Source organism: Plectropomus leopardus, chromosome 15, assembly GCF_008729295.1.
Source record: "Plectropomus leopardus isolate mb chromosome 15, YSFRI_Pleo_2.0, whole genome shotgun sequence".
Lineage (NCBI taxonomy): Eukaryota > Metazoa > Chordata > Actinopteri > Perciformes > Serranidae > Plectropomus > Plectropomus leopardus.
In genome coordinates this window covers 30559523-30574659 of record NC_056477.1, presented here as the reverse complement: position 1 = coordinate 30574659, position 15137 = coordinate 30559523, and the positions used below count along the sequence as shown (strand labels likewise).

The 15137-nt window shown below is 39.1% G+C and overlaps 1 protein-coding gene across 1 annotated transcript in view; it reads left to right on the top strand.

Annotated features, from left to right (window-relative positions):
- Positions 1-9193: 9193 nt before the first annotated feature.
- The window catches only part of LOC121954903 (heterogeneous nuclear ribonucleoprotein L-like), a 32150-nt gene continuing 26206 nt past the window's right edge, over positions 9194-15137 (top strand). The window contains exon 1 of the mRNA XM_042502645.1: positions 9194-9616. Within this exon, the coding sequence (XP_042358579.1) occupies positions 9389-9616 (228 nt within the window). The 5' untranslated portion in view covers positions 9194-9388. The remainder of the gene's footprint in view (positions 9617-15137) is intronic.

The following is a 15137-nucleotide window of genomic DNA, read 5'->3' as shown; positions in this document are numbered from 1 at the left end:
AAGGACAAAAAAAAAAAGTTTTTCAGTCAGAAAAAGTCGGAAAATTGCCTGAAAAAAAGATGAAAAGAATTGAAAAACATTTTTAAAAATTAAAAAAAAAAACAATTGACTTTGAAAAAGTGCTCGAAAAATAACATTTCTGTTTCATGATTTTAAATATGTAAAATTAGCTGGAAATGTACTTTTTCATTTATCCCTAGCCATTTTCTCCTAGCTGTTTTTTTTTAATCCATTTCTATTTTTCTAATTCTACTGTTTTATTTTCTTTTTTTACCAAGTTGTTCTCGTTGCCTTTTTACTGATTTTGAAAGAAATCACACCTTGTGAAAGGTGTGTGAAGGCAGTACAAGAAAAGTGATGTCACTCCAGGTTTCAAGATGTTAAAATATTAACATTACTTCTAGTGTCTGACTGTGTCAATGTTAATTCTACCTGTAAAACACTTGTGACAGATTTGCCCAAAGGATGAGTTCAAAATCTTAAACAATTGTCAGATGGCTATCTGAACAGTGACACAGGTTCAGCTTACCATGATCATTCCTCCTGTTCACACTTGCCCGGCCTCCTGTGCTTTCACTGGAACTGATGGGAGACAGAATCCACAGCCCTCGTTCTGTGTGATTACATTTCAACGTTTCTCTGAAGCTCATTTGAGACTTCAGTAGTCTGAGTTAGTTGTTTTAGTATAGAATTCCCTCTTTGTGTTACAGGGACTGTAACACAAAGAGTTAATGCGTCATAGTTAATATATTTCATATAAAGTTGGCTGGGTATTGGGTAAGCCAATAAATTTCACCAGTATAAACTAGAATTATGGCCTTGCGGTTGTGCGCTTGTGCAAGACAGTCAAGCTGCGCTTACAGTCTCCATCCATGTCTGTGAAAACATGGACGCTGAACACACATCAGGTCTCTACAATCAGCCCAGTTTACAGATTAATGTCACTAATTCAGCATCTGACCAAATGTCTCTCCTTCTATAGTTGTATTATAACATTGATTAAAAGAAAAGTGTTTTTGCAAAACATCATGATGCCCAAATGAAGTTGATCATTGTCCTTTGGGATATTTAGTTTAATCACTTGATCATTTCATCTTACAAGACATTTTGTGTGAAACTCTGTCACGATTAGCATATAGATTATGGTCAAAAACATGTTTTTGAAGCGGCCGCCACCCTGCTTCCTGCATAGTGAAAACAGAGGCTGAAAACACAGAGATCAAACTGTAAAACTAGGCAGCACCGATCAAGTATAAACCAAGATTCTGTCACTGAGTTGCATGTTTATTGCTTCAAATAATTTCAGCCCATGGTTTAGCCCACTGTAACATGAGATCAGGCCAGCCACAGTTGTTTCACATGGTTCATTCATTCATAAGGTCAGGCGCAGTGCATTGTGGTAGTTGTAGGTTTTCTACTTCCTGAGTAAAAGCCATTGCCACAGTCCTCTTTCTCTGTTTTTTCTGGTCATGTAACAGTAATTTTCAAAAGTATTTGCATCTTGCATAGATGGCCAAGTTTTATATTAGGGCCTTCTTTATATTGGTAAGATACATCTTTAAGGCCTTCTTGAGATATCACGTGCACGACAATGATATTGATGCACAGTCACAGTGATGGTTGACCTTTGACCTTTGAACACCAAATTTGAATCAGTTAATCGTTAAGTCCAAGTGGATGTTTGTGCCAAATTTGAAAAAATTCCCTTAAGGTGTTCTTGAGTTATTGCGTTCACACGAATGAGACAGATGAGCTCAAAATGACTTTGACCTTTGACCACCAAATTCTAATCAGCTCATCGTTAAGACCAAGTAAACGTTTGTTTGATGAATTTGACGAAATCCCTGAAGGCTCTTGAAATATGCTGTTCAGGAGAATAGGACAGGCAAACAGATGGACAACCTAAAAACATGATGCTTATAGACAGTTATCGCTGACACAGAGCCATAAAAACTATATATATACAAATATATATATATAGTTTATGTGATCTGCATTCAGTTTTTGATTTTGTTATGTTGCAGCTCTATGCTAAAATTGTTTCTATTCAGTTTTCCCTCATCCATTTTTTTGTAATTATTAAAAAGAAAATACTGAAACATATATCTCAGAAAACTAATTCTCATCATGACATCATGCATGGTTTTCCTTAGGAATGGTCAAGTTTCTGGGTTTGTTTTGTTTTGTTTTTTGGAAATACTGTTGAGCTATTTTACTGTCATGATTCTGCTAACCCTCTTCCCACCATCTGCTCCTCTCTGGAACTGCTGACTCTGTCAATAATACATGACTATTGGTTTACAGTGCTCTTACATTGTAACTCCCTTTAGAATAATGCACCCATCCACACAAATCAGTGCCAGAAATGTAGGTGTAAATCAATCCCAGAACAACACGTGTCCTAAAAAAGCCTGTTGAAAAGGAGGAACTGATGTGGAGAGACAGTGAGAGAGAGGAAGAGAGAGAGAAAGAGAGAGAGAGAGAGCTTGCAGCAGTGAAAAGAGGGCTGATGAGGTGGTGTGTAGGAGGGAAACCTTGCTTTTAGCTGGACAATAACAAAGAGAGTGGGACTGAGCATGAATCATGTGAAAGTGCTCTGGAAGCAAAATTTGTATGTTAAAATTAACATCTACATTACAAAGTTGTCTCTAATTAATGGAAATCAGACTGGACTTCAGTTTTTCAGATTGCTAAACTGCCCTGTAAGAGCAGTTTACACACTGGCCCTCTTATACATTCTAGTTTCTGCACATCTATAGATCTGTAGTCTTGGTCTTGTTGCAGTGTTGTGCAACTCAGGTATCTGTGTCTGAGTTGTGTTAGCATAATTAGCACATGTGGTGCTAACAGTGGTCATTTCTGGTCATTAACGTGGGCATAATGCCATCACTGACATTAATTAGATAATGACTCAACATATTTATTGATACGTTGCATTACAATTCATTTATTGCTTAAATACAACATAGTTTACATTCATTTGGCCAACACGTTAATCCAAAGCAATTTACAGAGCCCATGTGGATACATGCCAAAGATTAAAGCGCATCAACAAATATGCTGAACTGCTTTGACTGCATTTAGAAACAATAAGAGAAAGAGTTTTTGTTTGTTTCAGTATTATTTTAGTGACCAAGAGGCAGTCTAAACAGGTAACTTTACAGTCTGAACAGGTAACGTTACAGTCTGATCATGTGAGTTTACAGTCAGAACAGGTGACTTTACAGTCTATACAGGTGAATTTACAGTCTATACAGGTGAGTTTACAGTCTGATTAGGTGAGTTTACAGTCTGAACAGGTGAGTTTATAGTCTGAACAGGTGAATTTACAGTCTGAACAGGTCACGTTCTTAAATGATGCTGACTGTGTGCGTATCATGTGGATGCGGCAGCTGCTGTCCGCGACATGTAACAACACCATATTTATATGGTGAAATAACCAAGGCCTATAATGCAAGAATTGCTTTGGAAGACGACATATGACTTGCAGCTTCTATTATCACGTGTCATCTTTCCATTTTTAGCAACAACAAACATTAGATTTTGGTGGTCATAGGTCAAGATCGTCATCACCTTGTGTCCATCTCATTTTTGTGATTGCAATATCAAAAAATACTTCACCTCCACTTGGAGTCAAGAATGAAGTATATATATATATATATATATATATATATATATATATATATATATATACGTATATATATATAAATATACATATATATATATATATATAGTAGTCCTGTAGTCCTCAACAGTTTCGGTGATTAAAAAGCAGAGATATGCAGACATGCTGCCAAGTAATGAAGACTTAATAACAATAATTAAAATGTCTTCGTTATGTCACAATTACCCGTCCACTCCCCACCTATTGTTAATGTGTGTATGTGAAGTTGTAAGTGTGTGTGTGTGTGTGTGTGTGTGTGTGTGTGTGTGTGTGTGTGTGTGTGTGAATCACACCCTTTTGAAAGTATTAAGTGCGAGGATCTCAACTTTCAGCTGCAGTCCTGTCCAACAGGCAGAGCTGCCTGAAAGCTGATCTGAATTACACCGTCAGTTTGAAAACAGGCTGCGTGGGAAAGACCACACCAGAGTAAGATTAAGTGTGTCTACAGGCTAAGACAGGAAGGAACAGGAAGTTGCTCTGCCATATTGCATTATTCCGTTTGTGGCTTCACTCTCAGGCCACACAAGCACAGACACACATACATGCATGCAGAACACATGTATGTATTACACAACAGGCTTGTGTCAAAGGCTGCAGCCTTGTACTGCAGCCCTGATTGTTGTCACATCAGTTTTATTTCAGCCACTAAATAACTTGTAGCAAGGTGAAACACTGCATCACAGACATATTTTGAGCTTGCAAGAGGGATGTGTCAAGAGCTTTTTCTTCTTTTTTTAAGGGGACACCCTTCAAGTTTTACACATCTAGGTCAGTGCACTCGTCATAACTACCATCACTCAGTCTGCCTTAAATAATAAAGCAGCTCTTCATATTGTTTTGCATATGTCAGTATGGCTGAGGTTTGTTAGAGTGCCATTATTTCTGCAGGTATTTTATCATAAATCAAAGTATTGAACAAATTTGGAGCTGATTACTAACTTTTATCTCTTGAGACAGTCTGTCGTGCAGGAGACGTATATGAAACAGTTCCTTTGTCTCATTCTGTCTCTCTGTTATATGGCTCCAGACTCTGTCCCCAGTGTCCCTCTCATTCAAGTATAAACTTCAAAATGAATTTAGTCATTTATTAGGCTTTAACTTCCATCCTCTGCAGGGCAGTGACGATACCAGACATTCACACACTACGCATTTCAATGTTCCAATTCCAGTCCTACACACTTTAATATGCTTTGAATGCACACCATTTTACCACAATGCACAAAGGAAATTGATTTTTGAAGAGAATAAGCAGAAAAGCATGAGGTATACAATGCAATCTGCTCCCTCCAGGTGCCCCACCGGCCTGCACCTACAAAATGTCACTCAAATTAGAACGTGCTGACCACAAAGAGACTGCAAAGAAACCCACAGAGACATAAAATGAGACACTAAATGACCAAAAAAGACACATTATGACCTTGAGGAGACACAAAATGACCACAGAGAGACAAAGAAGCACAAAAAAAATAATATAGACTATAAAGAGATGCAAAAATATAAAAAAACAGAGGCAAAACCATTACAAAATCTGTGTCCTGGTCTTATGTAGGTTAAAGTGGTGGGTCCCTCTGCATGTCTGTAGTTTTTTATTTATTTATTTATTTATTCATGATGACAGTCTGGGATATGTCAATGATTTGCAGCAACATTGATTGTGACAATGCACCAAGTGGAAATAGCACGCATTTTCTCCATATGCCAAATATGGAGAGATTTTTTTTTTTTTTTTAAATCATAAGGTGGAAAATAGTAGAAAGTTTCAAATTCCAAGGCAAAAGCCCAAAATGACAGCCTTATTTCTGGCTGTCATTTTGGGCTTTTGCCTTGGAATTTGAAACTACAATGTATATTTTATGCTGTGATGGCTGTGGGATCAAAAATGTAAGTTTGAATGGGTTTCAATGGCGCAATTTTTTTTCGCACTTAACAATCTGAATGTAACAATTCACTTTCCATTGTGTATTTTAAACTTATTGTAGGAGCTGAGCTGGAAATTCACAAATTTTAAAGATAAATACACAATCTTGCCAAAATGTATGCCATATGTGTGAACACAGCCAAAATTATCAACAAATAAAGAATGAAAATTGCATTAAATTTGCCAAATGGTCACAAGTTGTACTTGAGTCAAGTTTTCTTACTTGAATAGGAGCAACAATGACATAACATTGATGGAAAGTGTAAACATGGATCCATATCATCCTCCTTCAGGCGCGCCCTTATTTTGAAAAACTGAGTCACCTTCTCACAGTGTCCAGATGATGGCCAGCAGCCCAGAGAAATATGATGAGCATAACGCTGTTTACTCAGGAATAAATCATCAGTGTGGAAATGCTTTGTTTTCGGAGAAAAGTAAATAGATGGCGCACGTCATATGTAAACAAAAGCCTTACTGAGGATACAGTAAGTACCATGCTGGGCTACTTCACTGATTTCTTGCTAATGTGACACTAGCAGCTATGTTTTAGCAAAGTTGACTGAAAAAACATGCATGTAGACTGAAAGTCATCCGTGCTGTTCTGTCAGGAGATGCAGGGACTTAAACCAGCTGTGAGTAAGACAAAGCATAAATAATAGTGAACTGGTTAAGTCATGAGTAGAGGAAAAGTCTGCTAGCCGCTAAGCTAATTTATGCAATGTAAAATGCAATAGGCTAATGCTAATAAGGTTAACATGTTGTATATGTGAGGGAAATAACCAAAAGACAGTTGTTTTGTCTATCCTTGATTATAGACAAACTATAACTATCCTTGATAGTTATTATTGAGTTTTATACTTTAGTGATGAGATCTTGTTGTTTATCCAGGTTTTGAGAATGTTCATATACGTTTGTATTCAAGTCAGACAGCCTTGAAGTTTTAGGAAAAAGATCATTTGAGTTAAAATGAACCTCAGGAAGAGCGGCAGAGGATGATGAGGGATCCCTCTTCCAGGACGGACAGACGTGCAATAGATGTTGTAAATAACAATTGAAATACAATCATGGCAAAAAAGGAACGAGAAAGAGAGAGGGGAAGACAGAGATGCACAGCAACAATGGAAACAGACGCATGTCAAATTACAATAACGATAGGTTTTAATTACTAAATGCACTCTATGATAATATTGTGGGTTTTGATAAGAGTCCCATGCATATAATGGAGAATGGCTCATTATAATGGCAGTGGAAGGTTGCGTCAAGTACGATCACAGCATCGGCGCAACCAGGACCCACAACACAGGCAGAGCTTCAGACAGGATCACAGCAATGGCAAAGCCAAGACCACGATCAGGGCGAGCGGGGGGTACAGTATCTGTGCAGCCACAGCACGAGCACGACCAAATGAAGGGCCGCAGCACCAGCAAAGCTATCACTACGATCAAGTGCAGCCAAGATTGCAGCCAGGATCCGAGAAAACTAGGAAACACGGGAGCACAATTGCTCCAGAGAGGCGTCAGAGTAAGGAGTAGTGAGCAGAATGCAGTAAGCGTAATGCAGTACAACGACATAAGCATTTTCAGATCTCCAGGAAAAGGAGCTCGCTGTATCATAGAACGTTCACCCAGCAGAAAGGGGTGGAAGCCTCTCCTGTAACTGTGTTAAATGAACAGATAATATCGGCCCATGTCGATCGCAGGCTCATAAATTTGAATCGAATTGAAGTCATATGTGATAGTTTTGTGATATTGGCAAATATCGTATTGTTATCCAAAGTATCGATATAGTATCGTATCGTGATGAAACCAGTGAGTTACACCCCTAGTGCATATGTGCATACAACATTTATGGTAAAAAAGAAGGGAAAAAAGTAAATATTTACATCAAGATTACATAGAATTACAACATACAGTTACAGTAAAAAAAGATCAAGGAAACATACACTTACAACACTCAACTATAAGATATTATATAATAGCGCCTTTTAGAATAACGTGTTTCCAGAATCAGCAGACTCTGTGACAGTTTGCAAAATTTTGAAACTACAGCGTGCATGTTAGTACTGCACACAGCTACGGTGCATTCCCATGTAGCTGCAGGAAGGAACCTCCAGACCGCACTGATGAGTCAGATACTGTTGACATGATGTCATGGTTTGATCAGAGCTCAAACTATCATCAGCTTCTGTGTGTTTTGTTTTTAACAAGTTGAATAACTTCTACATCAAAATTTATGAACACTGAAAAAAGATCCGCACCCCCATCCCATACCAAAAGTGAGTGTTCCAAGTTTAATTTGTAAGAGTTACTGTAATACTAATACAATTAATACAAGCAGGCTGGCTCTGGTTTGACTTGATTGAAATACACAAACAAACTACTTTCTTACAGGGAAGTGAGAACATGTTTTTTTTTTTCCTAGTTTTTGTTACTTTGGGGAAATGACTATTGAAAAACACATAGTTCAATTTGACAGATATTACATAACCTACATCATTTTAACTACTTATAAAGACTTTAAAATGATCAAAACTACATATGTGCTTATAATAAGATGCAGAGGAGAATCTAAACAGCAGGTGAAGTCTTGGCCAAGTCCTGCAACTGTCGCCAAACAGCCCAGTTTATTTGGCCCGATTCTGGTCATTGATCCCGAATCTCAGCCAGGTCGAAGCGGAAATGACGAAATTAGTAGGAAATTAGTAAAAAAATTACAAGAAAATTACCTGAAAATAAGCACAAAAAAAGTACAGACAAGAAACATAATTTTAAACCAGAAGCAGCCTGACCTATTTCTTCCGCCGTGCCGAGTTTGGGCCAGTGCTGGGCCAGGTTATTTTTGTTAACTGCCAAATGATGGCAGTGTGAGATGCCAGAATTGGACCAGGTTATTTGGCTCAATTCTGGGGTGTCATTCAACCCGAGTCTCAGACAATATGGGCAGCTGGATGTGGCCTGACTCATTTCTTCTATTGTGCTGAGTTTGGGCCTATGTTGGGCCGGGTCATTTTTTTTAACATGGCCCAGTAATGGCAGTGTCAGCAGCCACAATCAGGCCAGTTTATTTGTCCTGCTTATTTAGCCCACTTCTGGGGCGGCACTTCTCTTGAGTCTCACCTGAGTGGGGCAACCGGATTAACTACACTCATTTCTCCTCCTACTCTCCAGGTTCAGGATGGTTTTGGCAACCTGAGTTAGAGCGATGTACAGTGAGCCTTTAGTGAGGTTAGTGCCTTTAAGGCCAGCTGATTTCTAGTTTAATGATGCAGCAAATATAGGCTTGTACTGACTCACACACACACACTCACTCACACACACACACACACACACACACACACACACACACACTATCTCTCTCTCTCTCTCTCTTTTCCTACGCTCTGCATTTTCAGGTCTGTCTCCTCTCTGTTTTTCTGGAGCCCACCATTCCTCCGTGCTCCTTCTTTCCGCACTCCTCTGCAGAGCATGGAGAGCTGTCAGTTGACGCATCGGCCCCGACCTATCACACGCCGTGTTTCCAAGATGCAGGAGCAGACTGACCAATAAGAGAGCAGCAGGGGGCGGGGTGGGCTGTGTCCAGTCCACTCACACCTCCACACAGAGCAAATCACTGGTGCTGGAGAGTGACTGAGAGACAGACAGGGACCGAGAGTGTATCCGCGAGACGGGGACAGGGTTGCCAGGGGACACGGACAGACACACGGAGGCTGCTTGACGACGAGACACTCGGGACTAGCTGCTGACATGGACGCGTCAGCCTGACCGGATTCAGAGCCGCTCTCCAACAGGTCCACCGCAGCCGTGAGCATGTCGACGACAGAAGGAGCTGGCCAGCGCGAGGAAGGGGAGTACGGAAGGGCGGCAAAGCGGCTGAAAACGGATGAGAGAGACACGGAGGCGGAGGAGAGAGAGGAGGGAGAAGAGGAGCTGGAGGAGGGGGAAGATTCGGACTCCGGCTCGCTGCCCGGTAACGTGGAGTCAGCGGTGGATAACCGGGCGCGGTGGAGCGGCAGCCAATACGGAGCGGGACGGAAGGTAAGGAGTGCAAAAATATGATCTAACATTACCCTGCAGCATCACAGACGGCCGCGTGCGCGCGCGCTCGTGTGTTTGCTGCCGCTGTCATTGTGTCAGTGAGTGAGCATCTCCTACCTGTCACAGCGCAGGTCACTGGCAGCAGCACAGCGAGGCTCTGAGGCCACACTGTCCGGGTTTGAATAAATAACCAGAGAAGGCAGCTTTATCTCTATAGCATATTTCATACAACAGGGCAATCAAAACGTATTACAAAGCAATAAAATATCAAACATAAGAAAGGATACAGAGTTGCAATAAGAGTAGGCCTAAAAAGATAAGATAGCCTATAAAAGGTAACATTAGTTAGCCTACCAAATGATAAATAAACAAAAAAAAAAAAAAAAAAAATCATTAAAAATAACAAAAGTGCAGACAAGAGGTGCAAAGATGTTGCTTATTTTCAGGTAACTTTTTTTTTTTAACTACTTTGTCTTGTGAAGTTATTTGTTGCATTCTACCCATGTTTTTGAAAGAAATCAAACTGATCTGATCAGGTTACAAAGGGTCAAAAGTAGTCACAGTCAGGGCTTGTCTAACATCATCTGGGAGACATGTATACAGTGTAACAGTGTATGCATTTACACTTAACTGATCTGAGACCATTTAAACACTGATACATGTAGATTTTGAAATGTTGCCATATGTGTTATGTTCTTCTTTTTGGAATGTTCCTCCAGTATGCAGTCTGGCTCAAGGTTTGAAGTTAATGCTTGGTGTTGCAACGCTATGAGATTCTATATTGCAGTATATATATATTGCAGTGTCATGGTATTACAGAATTATCATATCACCTTAAAATGACCCTTAAAGGAAAGAAAATGGAATGGTTAGCTTTGGTTGAATGCTTTGGTCTCCGTTTTAAAAATAACTAAACCAGAGGTAAGACACTTCAGCAGCATTCACGCTATTGTGCGACTTGTGAGCAGTGTGAATGCTGAATGTTTGTTTCTTACAGCTTGCTTGTTCAATGAATCCTACAGAAGGCACTAAGTGTCCTGGCCTTCTCGAGGCAGGTCCATGCAGGTGAATTTTTTCTGTTGCCATCAGGATGTCGTTATACCTGCTTGCAAAACGAACCACTGTTTGAAATTCGAAATTGAAATTCCCAGTAAGTGTAATACACCTGCATGTGGTGTGGTTTATATTGCAGTTATATTGTGCATTTTATCAACTACTAGCACTTTATTCTGATCCTTTGGCTCCTGGTGCACTTACCTGGTTGTATATTGTGAATGCTGCTATGTGTGTTTTTTCTACATGTATTTGTTTTGTAGCCCTAACGTGCTGCTCCTAATTATTTGCCCCTAGAGGGATTAATTAAGTTGTTTGAATTGATTTGAGATTTGAGATCCTTTTCTAAATCGTAGATAAGCAAATGTACACAGTATGACTACAGTCAACTTTTATATAACAATATACCTTAAAACTGCACTGCATCCCTAGATGCATGATACAGATTTTTGTTTCAATTGACGATGAGACTTACCTGCTGCTTGTGGTCAACACAGATATGATAACCGATATTTCAAATGTATTTTAAAAAGAAATATATAACCTGTTATTTATGCACAGCGCAGGGTAAGAAAGACTTAAGATGTAGTGACAAATTATGTATAATTTGATATTTTGTAGCCCAGAACTAACCAAATCTAACTAACATCACTATTGTTGGCACAACAAAACCATAACTAAGTTCTAACTCTTCAAATGATCATTCATTCTTTTTCTAGTAAAGAATAAGAAACTTCCCAAACATACTTTTGTTTTATAGAGAACTTTGTCTAAGAATTTTAAATTAAAGGCTTCGGTGTAATGTGTCAAAACAGACATGTCAACGGGTTATACACAAGTGATTGAGGCCTAAAAGTGGAATTTAACCATCCAGATCCGTCACGTGATGCATGGGGCCCAGAAGGACTTATCCCATAGACTTAGATTGGGAAAATGTTGTCTGTAAATGAGAGGATAAAATTTTTGGAGCATCAGAACTCGGAAAGTCTAGAAGAACTGCACAATTAAATCATATGATCCCCATTCAAGTTAGCTGAGTGCTAAACCACAAGTTAGCTGTTGGGCTGATGGAGGCTACTCTCTCGGGCACACTTGGCCTTGCTCAGCCACCTTAAGTGTCCAGTGCGCATGCCCATAATGTGAATGAACAGGGCCCCACCCTCCATGCTGTATCCAGGTCTTTGAACACATCCATGGCCTGCACACACACAGTGACAGGGCTAACTGTAGCATCACATGGCTAGCATTACCTAACGGTCATAAATGAGTCCAGCGAGAGAGTTTTTGATGTTAGTTTGTTGGGACCCTTTAACAGCTTGGTGTTGGATATTAGCCGCTGCTGTGTTAGCACGGGTGGTCAGGGATCAGACCTTTGGCGCAGTGGTTTTATCTTCCTCTGAAACTGTGACCTCCACACTGGCAGTGACATGTTTTTCTCTCTAGTCTGCTGCTTGTTACTGTTCTTCTCCGTCTTTAAAGGTGCGCTGCCATCTACTGTGTCGGGGTGTGTAGATGCTGCCCTTGTTAAGCCAAAGAAAGCAACAAGAATATAGTAGGGGCTGGGGACAAAATCAATACAGCATAGTATTGCAATCTTTTTGTGCGGCTGTATTGTATTATTACATGAACACTAAATATAATTTTTTAAAAGTATAGAAATTGTTAATATTGCCAATACAAATTAAAATTGTGGTAGCCTACTAGAATAATATAATCAGTTTCTTTTCCACTTGATACATGTTGCTCTAATAAGATGACTAAAGTGAGATGAACAGACTGAAAAGAGACTTTAGATAAAACAGCTCTTGACCAAGTTTTTCTTTGGGGTTTTAATATGCGGTTAAAAAGGTGATAAATCACAATTTAATGCCATATATTATATCAGCATATAGCCTTATGCCATATATTATTAAAAGTGCAGTAATATTGTATTGTGACTTAGGTATGTGAGAGAAATTCCTTCTAAAAATATGAGAATTGCTAGTTCTCTGAAGAAATACAAACGCGGTGTGATGAATGTTAGTCCCTTTTCTATTTATTTATTTATATTTATTTTTGGGTCCCCAAATCACACAGGAATTATATGGGCAACAGGCACTTTTTTTCTTTTTGTAATATTCACTTCTACACAAGAATTACGTGAATATATGTAATGTACATGACCACGGAGGTCAAGGAATTACGTGTTACACAACGTTCACCACCACAAAGGAATAACGTGAGAATACAACAGTCAACACCACAAAGGATTTACATTACCTGTGTTTACCTAGGTTTCCAAACATCAACAGGGGATTGATTCATAACACCGTACTCACTTATTAAAGCAGATGGAGCGTCTGCTGTCCACCACCTGTTCCTGACATCAGGTGGGATCCTGTCCTCTGTCTTCAGAGCGTAACTTTCCCTAGCTGGCAGTTACTGTCAGTATAGGCTTAGGTGTTGACCAGCGGAACGTCCATCCCATCCTTGTTGCCAAAAATGTGAGAGATATTCCTTTCAAAAATATGAGAATTGCTAGTTCTCTGAAGAAATACAAATGCGGTGTGATGAATCAAGAACCTTTACTGCATGAGCTCATGGAGAGAAGACACACAGTAGTTCTTTGTTGACAGTGTGGCTTGGACTGACATAAATACATGGTCATCTTTCACCACCACCACAAGGAATGAGAAGCCGAAGAACACTCCACATGAACAATAAAACAATTAAACAATAAACTGATACAAAGGAAGACATCCCTTTAGTGCACTGAAACATGTTTCTGAAAACATCTGAGGTGAGAAATAGGCAATGCACTAATAAATTCTTGTTTTTTATCAGATCAGCGCTGCCTAGTTTGACTGCAGTTCACCAGCAGTGACTGACATGATTGACAGCTGCTTTAAACACTCCTCAGCTCTGATTGGTTGTTTTCCCAGCAGCCGCAGTAGATTTTACCAAATGACTACAGAGGCAGTATGAGCAGGGATATGATATGGATATGAAGGATATATTTTTTTTCACAGCGTATCTGTCTAATATAATACTTTTGGGATGTTGTGAAAGTTTCAGCAAATATGACAAAGTTATTTTTTTAAGTTACCAACTGCAGCTTTAAATGTGGAAGTAACAGAGAAGGATGACAGAGAAGTGAAAGCGATGAAATCGGTCATGAACTTAAAAGATTAAAACAGTATCAAGGTCTTTAAAGCTGATTGAGAGATAGGTGGGGTTTGATTTATTATGTAGCAGGTGCTGTTTTTGTCAGTTGTGTGTCATGAGAACAGGCAACAAAGTAGAAAAAAATCTCTGCTTCTGAATTTTTCAGACAATCAATTTTCATGTTCAGATGCAGTTCATCTGAGCTATTGCAGCTGAAGTATTTCCTGTCACCCCTGGTGTCACCATCAGTGATTTTCATTTGCAAATGACAAGCATTTACTGTAGTTTTGTTACTTCCACCTCTCCTACATAAAGTATCAGGGTTAGAGTTTACAGTCTATAAAGATACAGCAGCACCTCAGCTCTGTTGAAAATGTAGTTTTTGTCACCTGGTGGATGACCATCAATTAGGGCTGGGCGATATGACTTTTAAATAATGTTGCAATATTTTAAGTCTTTATCGCTATATTTGACATTTATCTTGATATTCTCAAATGTCCTTTAAATTAATGTTAATTACTAAAATACAAAATTATAAAATGAACTGCAGTTACAAAAGCTTAATTTAGCTTTATATAGCTTCTGGCATATAATAAAGTTGAATACTGCCATTATAACATTTAATAAAATACGGTTATGAATATGAAGTTCAATAAAGTATTTTATAATGAATTTAAATAAAGTATTGTTATAAATCAGAGGGAAACCCATGGTGCTTTCATTTTGAAGGACGTGACTCGTCTCAGGCAGGAAGTGCTGATTTTTTTGTTGTGGACTTGAAGCTTCAACAATTAGATGTTAGCGTTAGCAGACAGTTAAACAGATGCTGCAGCACCTTTAATGATGAGGATTCACTCACTGTGAGCGGGCAACAAACTAACAGCTCTCTAGTTCAGATAATACTAATATTTGCAGATCGCAGTAATGCTCCATGGTTGCAAAACGTGACTAAACAGTGATGGTCTGGAGCTATGCAGAAGTCCTGCTTTGTGTGGGTGTGTGTGCAAAACAAAAGTGGATTATAAAAATGACGTGACCATTTACACTCGATGTTCACAATATAGTTTATATGTCATGTGGAACAAGCCGCGATACATGGAGTATATTCCATACCTCAACCTCAACTGATCCTCTGTTTAAAGTTTTTGTCACCTGGTGAATGACTATCAACTAAGAGAGCCAAAGTGAAACCAGAACTCATGTTTCTGTTCTATAAGTCAATTTCATTCTGAATCACAGTGACATTTGGAATCAGGCAAATGACTAAAAATGACTAAAATCCAGCCCAGCTTTACTCAACAGCATGTCAGGCAGTTCACCCCAT